At 40.8% G+C, this 12,940-nt stretch overlaps 1 protein-coding gene and 1 gene segment (V, D, J or C); one reads left to right on the top strand and one right to left on the bottom strand.

The window, feature by feature from the left end:
- Positions 1-561: 561 nt before the first annotated feature.
- Positions 562-1,284, top strand: LOC115795257 (T cell receptor alpha variable 38-2/delta variable 8-like). The segment is given in 2 exon segments: positions 562-682; positions 773-1,284. Coding segments are annotated over 2 exon segments (435 nt in total).
- A 4,036-nt stretch (positions 1,285-5,320) lies between these two features.
- On the bottom strand, positions 5,321-12,218 carry LOC115795231 (zinc finger and SCAN domain-containing protein 2-like). The gene is made up of 3 exons (XM_030751059.1): positions 11,682-12,218; positions 10,232-10,504; positions 5,321-6,711 (listed from the first exon to the last, which is right to left on the bottom strand). The coding sequence occupies exons 1-3, from the start codon at positions 11,851-11,853 to the stop codon at positions 5,774-5,776; spliced, it is 1,383 nt and encodes a 460-aa protein (XP_030606919.1). The 5' UTR covers positions 11,854-12,218; the 3' UTR covers positions 5,321-5,773.
- Positions 12,219-12,940: the final 722 nt, after the last annotated feature.

Here is a 12,940-nt window from a genome sequence, read left to right as displayed (position 1 = left end):
AATGTTTCTTGGAAAAATAGTGTTGTGTACACCTATATTACACCAAACAAAATGGCTTGAGTCTTTTATCAAGCATAATGACCATGTCATTCCAGGGCCATACGCTTACTTTATCAAGTGGCCACACTGGTACTAGCAAGCTAAATATTTCAGTGGCACAAAAATAATTTAGTAGCACACACAAGTGCAAAGTCTGATATGTTGAAAATATTTAAGACTGGTCAAAAATGCATTTATGTAGGTTGACTGTCAATAGAACAGGTTCTTTGATTAAACAACGTTCTGACATGAAAGAACCCTCAAAAATAATGAACAAATTATTCACTTTTTAATATCAACCTTAACAAAAAAACATCTATTAAATATGCCTATTCAGTGACATGACGCTATGTTGCGCCTTCAAAATAAAAGCACGCGATTTCAAAATTAAGTATTTTTCTCCTCCACGGTGTAATTTTTGGGTCGGACAAATGCGCTGTCTTTAATGTTGGTGGGGACATGTCCCCCCCAGTTCCTACACCTATGGTGATCAGGCTCCTCCTTCTAATCCACCAACTTAGTGTTGATGAAGACTAAACAGAGAGATCACAGCTTCTTTCTACTTGCTGTAGCTCACAGTTACTCTACACTGCAGATATGACGCCTCTGTTCATCTCAGTGCTGCTGGCTGCTGTGTGCCTTGGTATGAACACAACTCTGTTTCTTTGATATCAATCCAACACTGACATGATTCTTTAACAGCACACTGATGCTGTTTGTTGGTGTTTTACAGAATGCAGAGCACAAAAAGACAACGTGCTGCAACCAAAAGGAGACGAGACTGCTGCTGAAGGAGACACAGTAACACTTGACTGTCAGTATGAAACCAGTGGAACAAATCCTTCTCTCTTCTGGTACAAACAGGATGGAAACAACAGCCCCAAATTCATTCTGCTCCGTGTTAGTGGGGATGAAGGAACCACAGCAGACGAGTTCAAGGAGAGATTTTCATCCACACTGAATTCCAAAGACAAATCAGTTCCTCTGAAGATCCAGAAGCTTCAGCTGTCTGACTCTGCTGTGTACTACTGTGCTGTGAGGCCCACAGTGACAGGAAACAGCAAAACTCTGTACAAAAACCTTTGGAGCAAAGACAACAGAATACTCCACAACATCCACTAGAGGGAGCCACACACTGTTAAACCTCTGATTCTTGTGTCATTGGACTGATGACAAAGACAACAGAGAAATGAAGCAGTAAAGATCAGAGACAGAGACAGAGCTGCTGTGGAAGCACAAAACTATTTGATTGGCTGAGATGAACTGAAGCAATGATGTCAAGAGGTAACTGGCCCCGCCCACTGAACTTCAGTTCATCCAATGACATTATTTCTTCCTCATTGTGCTGCAGTGGAAGAACATTGTTCATGTGCTGTCTGTCTGGCTTTAATAACTCCAAAGACATGTTGCTGCACCTCTTTTTGCTTCTATCTCACATTATAGGTGAGTTTAAGAACAGGGATTAAAGTTTAGTTGAAGCTGCTGCATTAAGCAGATATACAGACTGCATTTCACTACTTTTCTTCTCTCTTTTTCCAGGACCAACAGCTGGAGACACAATCTCTCCTCAACAAGCTGAAGTCACTAAAATAGAAGGACAAACTGTCACACTCACATGTAGCTATCAGACAACATCAGATTATGCCAACCTTTACTGGTACAGACATCATCCTGATCTTCAGGCTCCACAATTTGTTCTCTGGAAAGTTGGAAAAGGAGGCAGTAGTGAATATATTCCTGATAAACGATATGGATCAGAAACATCAGATTCATCAACTAAACTGACCATTAAAGCTCTAACCCTGGCAGACACAGCTCTCTACTACTGTGCTCTAGAAACACAGTGATACAAAGTGTAGAAGAGGCTGTACAAAAACCTGAACACAGATATCTGACTGCTCTTCAAAGAGGAGGGAAGTGGTATTCAAAGCACAGCTTCATATCAGATGATTCTGCTGATTCCTGTTTTATCAGAGTCACTGTGGTTACAGCTGCTAATGAAACACTGTGGGAGGATTCACATGAGCAGCAAATCCACATGAACTACAAAATTACAGTTCCTTAAGCATCCATGTGACAGCAGAAACAAACATCTTTACAGGTTTTGATTTCATAACTACTTGAGTGAGGGTTTATGTATCTTTAATTACTTTTATTGAAATTATGAAATGATGAAAACAAAGCCAATGGCTGATGTACTGAACTCAGCTCAGAGTGCCTCACTGAATTCATGGCAACGTTTTCTTCTTGTTTCCTTTTTCAAGCTTCCCAGTTTACATAAGTGAAGCCTTCAAACGTGACATTTTCCAAAAACCTTTGCTGGAGAAAAAAATGCACAGCAGCATGAATACAAAAACTGTCTCAAAATGATCTGATCTTAATAGACTACTTTACACCCCCCCCCCCCCCAGTTTAGTTTATGAGACCACAGAAACTTTTCAATTTAGTTTTATTTATTGGTGCGACAGTCACCTCAAGGTGCTCATACTGTAATGCTTCAGTGTCAGAGCGAAAACTCCAACAATCTGTGAAAAAGCACAGAAAGAAGGAAGAACTCAATATTATCAGGAAGGCACCTCCATCTGATCGAGTCTAAGGGATCCGCCTCATCTGGAGTTTATTCTCACTTAAGCATGAAGACATGTTTAGATTTTGACAGACAGCGCTGAATGATTTTGCCAAACATGATTAGCAAACATAAGTGGATGGATATTAGCTGAATACCTAAAACTGTGTTAAGCTGTAACATTTCTGGCTCTTTACTTTTTATCCCTTACATCGTTTAGTCCAGTTTGTTCTGCTATGTAAAAAACAGCTCACCTGTCTCTCCTGTGCGCTCCACCTGTCATTGCCACACACAGCAGAGTTTTTTACCTGTGTGTGCAGAGGCCAGTGCATCCCCACCAAGTCTGTACTGCAAGTGTATATGGAAATGCAATATTAAACAATAGCTAGGGAGATTCAGTTTAATATAAATCTAATAATAAAGATATTAATTCAATGCATCAGTGGAGAAATCACATTAAAAATCCCTTTGGTGAGCTGCGCTGCTCCCTTTGACCACTGTTGATCCCTGACATTATCCAATGGCACAACCCTCATGTGAGGAGAAGGATTTTAAATTCTGTTCTGAATTTAACAGGAAACCCCTGAAGAGAAGCTAATTATGGGAGAAATATCTTTCTCATCCCTGTCAGTATTTTGTCCAGTTTTGTCCAGACCTTTATGTCTTTAAGACATTCCAAAAGTTTCAAAAATTGATTTGTGTCGTCCAGCGATTCAGGGACAATCAAAGGGCCGGATGTTACTTGGAGACTCGATAGTCTCCCAGCAAGGTATCGTTACCTTGCTGTGGCTCAGGAGGTAGGACAGGTCATCTACTAATCAGAAGGTTGGTGATTCGATTCCTGGCTGCTCCAGTCTGCATGCTAAAGTGTCCTTAGGCCCTGAGCTTCTCCCCGTATATTCATTGGAGTGTGATTGTGTGATAGAAAGCACTTAGATGTAGTTGAATGGGTGGATAAAATGTGTATAAAATGCTTTGAGTGCTCAAAGTAGAGCAGAAAAGTGCTATATATGTCCATTTAACATTGCTTCTGATGTGAATTATGATCTTATCATTTTAACTCCTTAGCCAGCACTTTCAAATTTGCTGCAGTGCTGCCTGCTCTGGAATACATTTGACTGTCACTACCAGAGTCTATCTTCACACTCCTGAGAACAAAGTTTTTCCTCAGCAGGTGTGTCACTGAGTAAGGAAAAATGACTGGGAAAGTGCACAGGTTGGTGGTGTACCAGGGGATCCTGTTTCAGATGACACTTTCTTCTCACAGTCACCCAGCTGGCCTGGTTTCCTGGCTGCTCAGGAAGCCCTGCTGGGGGGTAGCTAACTGGGCGTATCTACTTTGGCTCACACCAACTGCAGCAGCCTGACTAGCTACAGGTCTGCATGCCAAAGCATCCCTGGGCAAAATCCTGAACTCCAAGTTGCTCTCTGACGCAAGTGTTGGAGTATGAATGTGTGTGAATGTTAGGGAATAAAAGCACCCAGCTTAGATGCATATGGAAGTGCTTGTATGAATGGGTGTGAATCGGTAAATGTAAACGTGTTGTATAAGCACTTTGAGTGCTCAGTCAGAGTAGAAATGTGCTATATAAGAACTACTGTAGTCCATTGTGGAGCCTGGTCCCCAAAGCTATGAAAAGGCTACTTTAATTACAAGTACCAGTGGCACTAAAGAAGGCCACGAAACGACTGAACATTTGACAAACTGTGCAGGAGAGTTTTAGCGAGCCACATGCTATGACTATGTTGCTTGTGTGATGAAAAATTTATGTTTCAACTCTAATAACCTCTGTGTTCCTCTTGGATATGCAATTGAAATTTTCTTGTACAAAGACTGAGTGTGTGAAGATGAGAAAACTAAAATGTAAGACGTGTCCATGGTCATGACGCAGGTTATTATCATATCGATGCCTACATGGTGGTGGGAACTGGAACTCTCCACTGCTAACAGAACAAAATTGAGAGGCAGGGTACACCCTGTAGCAGTTGCCAGCCTGTCACAGGGCTATCACAGAGAGAGAGAGACAACAATTCACACCTATGGTAAATTTAGAGTGACTTATTAACCTAATCCCAGTAACTGCATATCTTTGGAAGGAAACCCACACAGACACGGAGAACAATCAAACTCCACACAGATAGACGCCCAGGCCAAGGTGGAATCGAACCCAGACCGTCTATGCGTCATTCTAGCTGTGAGGCAGGAGTGCTAACCACCACACCACCATGCTGCTTAAATGGTACACCTACAATTTCAGATGACTAAGCAGAATGCATGCTTTGATATGTGATTTTGAATATGAAATAGGTTGCTATGTAAGACTAAGAACAAAGATCATTTGGCAGAATGTCGCTGTGTGTCCCAACAGAACAGCAAGTGATCTGGTGTGGCAGTGACAGCCTTTCCACACACTTCATGAGAACATGTCTTCTTTGTGTGAGTTCTTATAAAATTCAGAGTTACATTTTACGTCTTTCTCACCTTTGTAGACCTCTGACCTTTTAAGCCCTGAGAGTCACACAATTTGTGCGGCTTTGCTTTTTCCCCACTTTCAGCTGATTGAAAAATAGCTCCTCCATGTCTCTTTAAGAGGAGGGCATGATGTCATTGCAAACATCTATATTTGCTTTGTTGTTTGTAGCCACTGTAGCAGGTTTATTTTTTTATGATAATTTTATTAGCAGCAAATATAAAATACATAGAAACATGGACTGAAACACTAATGTGAAACATGAACCACAGTTTTCAGTGAGCACTCAAAGACTTTAACATCACACTTCACAATCCACAGATAATTGATGCAGACTGGGCCTAAGGTCAGAAAATACACAAAATACATTTTTCAGTAACATTTAGTTGAAGACACAAATCAAAATGATGGAAGTCAGAGGAAAAAAAGAAGTTTAGTGTCTCCGACACAGAAGAAAGCCTCGAGGAGCTTCTGTGAGATTAACTGGTTTAGTCTCATCAGAGAATCTGAAAGCTTCAGAATGGCTGTGCAGAGCAACATAGATGCAAACAGATCATTAAACTGATCTCACACAGTCCAACATGTAAGAAACTCACTGGGGCAGAGTCTACAGTTTTATATCTGAAAGCTCTACTGTGAAACTCTGTGGATACTTTTTTCAAGTTTGGCTTTACACTCATTATTATAAGTTTCAGATCTATGACCTCTGACCTCTGTGAGTTTTCATGTGGGCCAATAAATGATTTCTTTGTCTGAACATTTTCCCACATGTTTTACAGTGGTACGGCTTCTCACCTGTGTGGATTCTCATGTGGACCAACAAACTACTACTTTCAGTCAAACTTTTCCCACAGGTTTGACAGGAATATGGTTTCTCCCCTGTGTGAACGACCTTATGCCTTTTAAGTGCAGATGAGTCCGAAAATCTTTTCCCACAGGTTTTACAAAGAAACGGCTTCTCACCTGTATGGACTCTGATGTGGGCCAACAGATTACTCCTTACAGTAAAACATTTCCCACAAGTTTTACATGAATACGGTTTTTCACCTGTGTGAGTTTTCATGTGGGTCAACAAATTACTATTTTTACCAAAACTTTTCCCACAAGTTTCACAAGTGTATGGTTTCTCTCCTGTGTGGATTCTGTGATGTTCCTTCATTATGGACTTTTTCTTAAACAATTTTCCACAAATATCACATTTTACAGAGTTTTTACCAGCATCAGTGTTATGCTGGCTCTCTGACATCGAAGAGTCTTCTAAATTGTTACTGTGACTTTGGTTTCTGTGATGTTTGTTTGGATCTGACTCTGCATTTCTAGTTGACCCTAAAACTACATTATAGCTTCCTTCCTGGTCTTGGCTCTCAGCTACAGCAGTGCTGTGAGGGAAGAGCTGCTCCCTGTCTGGTTCTGCTTCACTATGGTCACTTTCCTCATAAACAGCAGTCACCATAAAGGTATCAGTCTCCTCCTTCAGTACAAGCTGCTCTCCCTGCTGACTGCTGGAGAGTTCCTCCTGGTCCTCTTTAATCTGTGGAGGTTCTGGTTCCTCCGGGTCATGACTGGAGCTCCTCTCCTGGTTCCAGAGCTGCTGCTCAGTGAGAACATCCTCCTCCTCCTTACTGACATGCTGCTCTGGAGGGACAGAATAAAAAAGTTGCTAATGCAACCACAGAAAAAGACATCTGAGAAAATATATACGACTTTGAACCACTAAACACTACAGCACAAGTAGAATAGAAACAGCCTTTATTGTCCTGCAAAGGGGAAATTCCAGTGTACCAGCAGCAACAGATACAAAGGTTCACACAAGAAGTTCTTAAAAATGTTAAAAACAATATATAAAAAAACAACTTTAATAATAACAGTGATAACGAGTGTGTCACTTAAATACAATCAAGTTCAAAAGTATTTAGAGAGTGATACTTTTTTTTTTAAAATTTAGTCTCTGCGCACAGTTACAGTGGAATTTAAATCAATCACTGCGTAACTGACACTGAGTGGCCGCCAGGGGGCAGTGTGTGTGCTGGGGTGAGGTGAGGGCTATGTGAAAAAGAAAACAGGTATATAGTCCTCACCTGCCTTCAGTGAGTAGCTCTGCCTTATTTGTTTGGCCGGTGTGGTGTAGTGTCTGGTTTCTGCCTCCTTTGTTAGACTTTTGGTAAGTTTGCCTGCCTGAATTTATTTCAATTTTATCTATGATCTTGAAGGATTCTTATTTCACAATTTTGTTTTAAGGAGACGCACGATTCCCACGGATGACATCTGTTTACTTTAAATAGTGCCTTTGGGTAGTGGAACAATGTATGTTTAACTTATAATAAAGTGTGAAATTTTGTTTGGTTTCTGAGTTCAATTTTGTTGACAGCAACGTTGTCTAGTGTGTATTTGAAATATTTTTTGTTTGAAACTGTTTGAGTTTTTTATTGGAGTAGCCTTTTCTTTGTGAAATGTATTCAATCAATCAAGAAATCAATTATTATTGTAGGGTCTTTACCCACAATACAAAGCGCCTTGAGGCAACAGCTTGTTGTGATTTGGCGCTATATAAATAAAATTGAATTGAATTGAATTATTGTGAATTTATGTCAAGTTATAGAATTAATCCCGTTCCCTTTATGTTTTTATCTAAGTTTTCACAGTGCACAACAAAGTTGTTGAAACAGAAATAAAGAATTAAGCACCTGTCAAAACTCTCCATTCATTGACCCCAAGGGCAGCTACACACTGTTTGACTGAAGTGCAGACTGAGCTTTAATTCAAGGGCTTTAACAAAAGTATTGCTTTGTTTTTAGCAATTATAACCATGTTAATACAGAGTCCCTTATTTTCAGACACTCAAAAGAAATCAGACAACTAACTGACGAACAGTTTCATGGACAGCTTAGGTCTGTTTCCCTGTTATTCCATGAAAAATTAAGGGATAAAAGAGTTGGAATTGAACTTATTTTAATAATAGATTTTATTTGTTGGCGAGGTCACCTTACAACATGAAACTAACAAGAACAACATTAAGAGAGATTTAAAATCCTGGAATAATGTATGTGTGAAATGTTTGAAACTGTGCGTGAGTGATGAACGCTGCTGCTGCTATACTATACAACAATTTTATCTGTTAAATAGTTTACCTGGATTTTACCATCTGTAACCACATTACTTGTGCACTAGTATGAGTGACACCTGATTTCAGCACAGTCAGCAGGACTCACATTAACGTAAAAACTAACTTATAGATTTTTGAATTATTAAATTCTTGCTAAAATATGTTGTACTCATGTTTTTTGATCATTTAAAATATAAAACCTCAATCTGGGACAAGGGGATTTGACGTTGTGGTGTCGGTGTGATCTGCAAAACATGAAGTTAGCCCCATTCTCAGTAACCTCTCCCCAGCTGTTACTTGGTCACCAATGCTAGTGCAGGATGCACTGAGCCCAGTGCCGCTGGGAAGGAGATCATTTGTCTGGACCAGTTAGAACGTGGTAAATGTGACTGCTTGCGCGAGGCAGAGAGGCCAATCGAGTCAACTCAGCCTCAACAAATTCCTTCAAACGGATGGAAAAGTTGGCCTATTTAAGACCGGAATGACTGCTCAGAAATCATCAACTTTGTTTTGTCATATTTGTCAGTTTGACTGCGTTAGACGTCTGAGTTGCACTTCACAGAGTAGCTGCCGGGTTTGTGTTTATCGATCATTCTGCGTGTAGATCTACAGAGCTGTTCGATGCATAAACACTTTAAATATGAGAAGTAATATTTGATTTAGTAACTGAATTGAAATGATCACCAGTTTTGATTTGACCTTGACCCTGCATGCCATGAATGAACTCACGTGAGTGTTTTTTTACTTTACTCCTCTTTTCTCGCACAAACACATATTTATGTTATTAGAATGTGGATCAGTGATAGGAACTAATATTAATCGATCAATCAGTGAACCACAGTCGACTCTGTGTTAATGCTCTCATTCAGGATTGTTTAATGTTCACCTTCATCAGGCCTTACTGTGGTCAGCCTGAGATAAAGCAAATGATGGAGGTCTGCCATCAGCAGTTGTAGAGGCTTGGGACTCTCAGCCACTCCCCAGGTTTGTCTGTCACAGTCTGCCCTCATTCAGTGAATGATTTACTGTTGGGTGGGTGTTTGCTATACGAGTACATGAAAACTAAATGAGGACCACTAAGTATGTCTCTCTGGTTGGATCGCAGGTAACAGGGTGCAGACCTCTACCAGTGGAGGGAGGTGTACAACAGGTGCTGTGAAGTCTACAGCATATAAACCCAGTGAGGGGCAGGCTGGCTTACAGTGCACCAAGAAATGAGAAGCTGGCTTTAATATTCAAACTCTGAACTATTCTTGAATTTATCAGGCGAGAGACGCACTTTCCTAAAAGTCATTTTGTAAAGTATCTCCACTTAAAGTGAGTTTAAAAAAAAAACACAGGAAAACTTTTTTTGAAGTAAAAATTTTTAGAAATTGAAATTAAAATGACTTAAAGTTAGATTCCACAGGCTAATGGGAACCCTGTCATCCAATCAGCTGTTGTTCCATAATGACATAAAATTATGACACAAATGGTGCTGAAAACTTGTATTGCTGTACTGCTTCTGCTTAAGCAACAAGTCTGCCAATCCACAGATACTGTCCTGGCATATCTACCAACATATCCCCACAACATTCAGACGCTTGACAAAGTCAAATCTCCACCCTCCAGGTGCTGAGACCTAAGAGTTTTTAAACTACTGCAGCATTTCAGGAGATGTGGTGTCACTCTGGTAGGGTGTCCTAAGATAAACTGTTCCAGCGTGGGAGTCCAGATTAATTGAAAATCAAAAGACCCCATCAACACCATCGAGGAGCTCAGAACCCCAAATGTTTCTAGCTTTAAAAAAACGGCTGTTTCTTTCTGAAGAACAACAGCAGAAGCTCCATGAATTTTATTCATGTCTAAAAATTAATGTAATGCAGAGCTCTGATTAGAGCCCTCCAAGATTCATATTCATGTGTTAGACACAGCAGAGCATTAAAGTTTTACACACCTATCCTATAGTGGATATTCAGGTGATATTCCACAGTCTGCACCGACGGTCGATTTCTTCCCTGTACTGGACAGATTTATTAAGAACTTCAAATATTTCTTTGGATTCAGCCTTACCAAACATAACTGTATTAGAGCTGTGAGAGAGGAGCTGCTCCCTGTCTGGTTCTGCTTCACTGTGGTCACTTTCTTCATAAGCACCAGTCACCATAAAGATGTCAGTCTCTTCCTTCAGTACAAGCTGCTCTCCCTCCTGACTGCTGCAGAGTTCCTCTTTAATCTGTGGAGGTTCTGGTTCCTCTGGGTTCAGACTGGAGATCCTCTCCTGGTTCCAGAGCTGCTCCTCAGTGAGAACCTCCTCCTCCTTACAGTCATACTGCTGTGGGAGGTCTGGAGGGAGAGAAGAAGAAAGGACAAAACTAATGCAATTATAGAAAAACACATCTGTGAAACATTTTAACAATAAAGTAACATCATACAGTCTAAATCCACATCAAGGACCAACACCTAATTCCTGCATCACATGACAGTTCCCCGGCAGAACGTGCGCGGTGCAGACGGTGCTGCATTTTGAGAAGAACTTTCCATGATTGCTGCTTATCTGCTTCTGACCCACGACTTCAGCAACAGGCAAACAAACTTCAGTTGCTTTGTGATCAAAGTGGATGTCATTACTACTCTGAAGATGAATGAACTAACATTATTTTAATCTTTCAGAAGTTTGATTAAGTTTACTTTTATTCGTGGACATTCAAACCTACATCTTCCCTTTTTTTGAAACAGGTTACATCTCAAAGCTTAAGCCTTCAGCAGTTTCTGAACTTGGTAGCATCAGATTACATCTTAATTTAATTTATTTTTGTTTGTTCTGTATATGAGTCCTTATAATTGAATCCAGACATTTCTCTCAAATTTCTGGATGCGGCATGTTTTCCATTATGGAAAAAATAAATAAATAAATAACAGCACGTATACAGTTGGGTGCATGAGGATCTGGTTAATGACACAACTTTTGCAGTGTAGTGTGTAAATGACCACAGATTACTGTAAATCAAACACATGAAGTGATTGAAGTGCAAACCTTCAGCTTTCATTACAGCCCCCCCACCCCACAGCAAGCACCTTATTTTGGACAGGGCAGCAGCGCAGAGAGGAGGGAGAGCAGAGGGATCGAACCCGGACCCCTGCTGTAACCTGTTGGCATGGGGCTCACCTGCTCAGCCCAGTGATCTACAGCAGCACCCTATGCCTGCAGATTTTGACAGAACCTGAAAATATCACATGGTTTTCCAGATTTCAGCTCAATCCTTTTTTATTTATAATTTTTGAAACTTTCAGGCGTTTAACGGGAAACATGAAGCTTTTTAAATGATCCAACTCAAAGAAACAAATTCAGTTATGGATCCAGGCTGGATAAAAGGCTCAAATCCAGCCTGCTGTGTGGATGGATGAATGAAATCCTCTGTCTGCTCTTTGTTCGCTCACAGCTTCCAAATAACCGCAGCAGAGCTCTGATCAGGATCCTCCAGGAGTCCCATTGCTCTGGGAGCCCCTCAGACTGACTCACCTGTCCTGAGCAGCTTTATCTCAGGTTTCCAGGTGATATCCAGCAGTCTGCGCTGACGGTCGATCTCTTCCTCGTACTGGACGATCGTTTTTTCAAACTCTGTGAATATTTCTTCAGCAGCAGCAGTTAGCCGCTCGTTGATAAACTCTCTCAGATACTGAACTGAAGGCATTGTTACTCAAACAGCTGAGAGATTCAGCTCAGACGCCACAACACGACCACTTCCTGCTCATTCGCCGTTCCTTTGTTTACTTCCGCCTGGTGTCACATCGGTGACGTTCCGGGGGAGGACTACCCCTGACTTTCCTTCCGCTCTGTCCATTTTAACCTCTCAGTTTCAAACTCATTCTGCATCCCTCAACAAGAATCCGCTGTGGCTCACCCGGATCTCAGTCTGCACCACACAAATACCTCTATATAATTCCTCTCAGTTTGGTCTCAGCTTAACCCCTGAAAATGTATTTCTAGTTTACTCCAGGTTTAAGAGTTTTTCCGTTAACTTTTTTCCCAGTCATTACTGCTTCTAATTCTTTGTTCTTTCAATTTTAATTTTCGTTGCTGTGCACCAGCTGTGTGAAACACCATCCCTCTAAGAATAATTCACTAACTTAGTTTATTTCCCACCCCAAACCACGCACACCGTGACAAGTAATGTCTTTTAAACATTATCTTACCCTGAGTCTCACTTTAAGCATTAAAAGCATTGAGGAGCTCAGTGATGAAGAGCATTTGTGTCCTTGTACTTGCAAACAGTGAAAAAGTGCTCCATCCTCCCTCTGATTCCAAATGCTGCTAACAATCTGTGAAGCAGGAGGAAGAGGAAGTGAGAGAAGTGAAACTCCAGCTCACAGAGGAGACATACGGCGATATTATCAAGTAGGCGGTGCACTCCTTTTGCACTGTGCACCTATTGTTCCAAAGACAGTAATGTTACCACTACACTATATAAGTGTGAGAAATCTATCTTTGAGTAAAATAAAGAAAGATGAAGAGATGACATCCTCGAAGTTCACCAGTTGGTGGTCACTGTAGCCACTGGTGTTGAGTTATCTGTCTATCATATTTCTCTTTTCTTGATAATATTGCAGCATCATCTTTCACCTGGGAACATAAAATAAAAAAAAAACTTCAGACTGTCAAAGTGGTTGATGATCAAAGACGAGTAGATTTTCAGATCCCCTCTGCTGCAGGGAGAGTCTCTGCTGTGTACGACTGTGCTGTGAAGCCCACGGTGACAGGAAAACACAAGCTGCTCCACC

Source organism: Archocentrus centrarchus, chromosome 17, assembly GCF_007364275.1.
Source record: "Archocentrus centrarchus isolate MPI-CPG fArcCen1 chromosome 17, fArcCen1, whole genome shotgun sequence".
Taxonomy (NCBI): Eukaryota; Metazoa; Chordata; class Actinopteri; order Cichliformes; family Cichlidae; genus Archocentrus; species Archocentrus centrarchus.
Note: the sequence above shows the minus strand (reverse complement) of the source record. Positions and strands in the feature narration are given on the sequence as shown.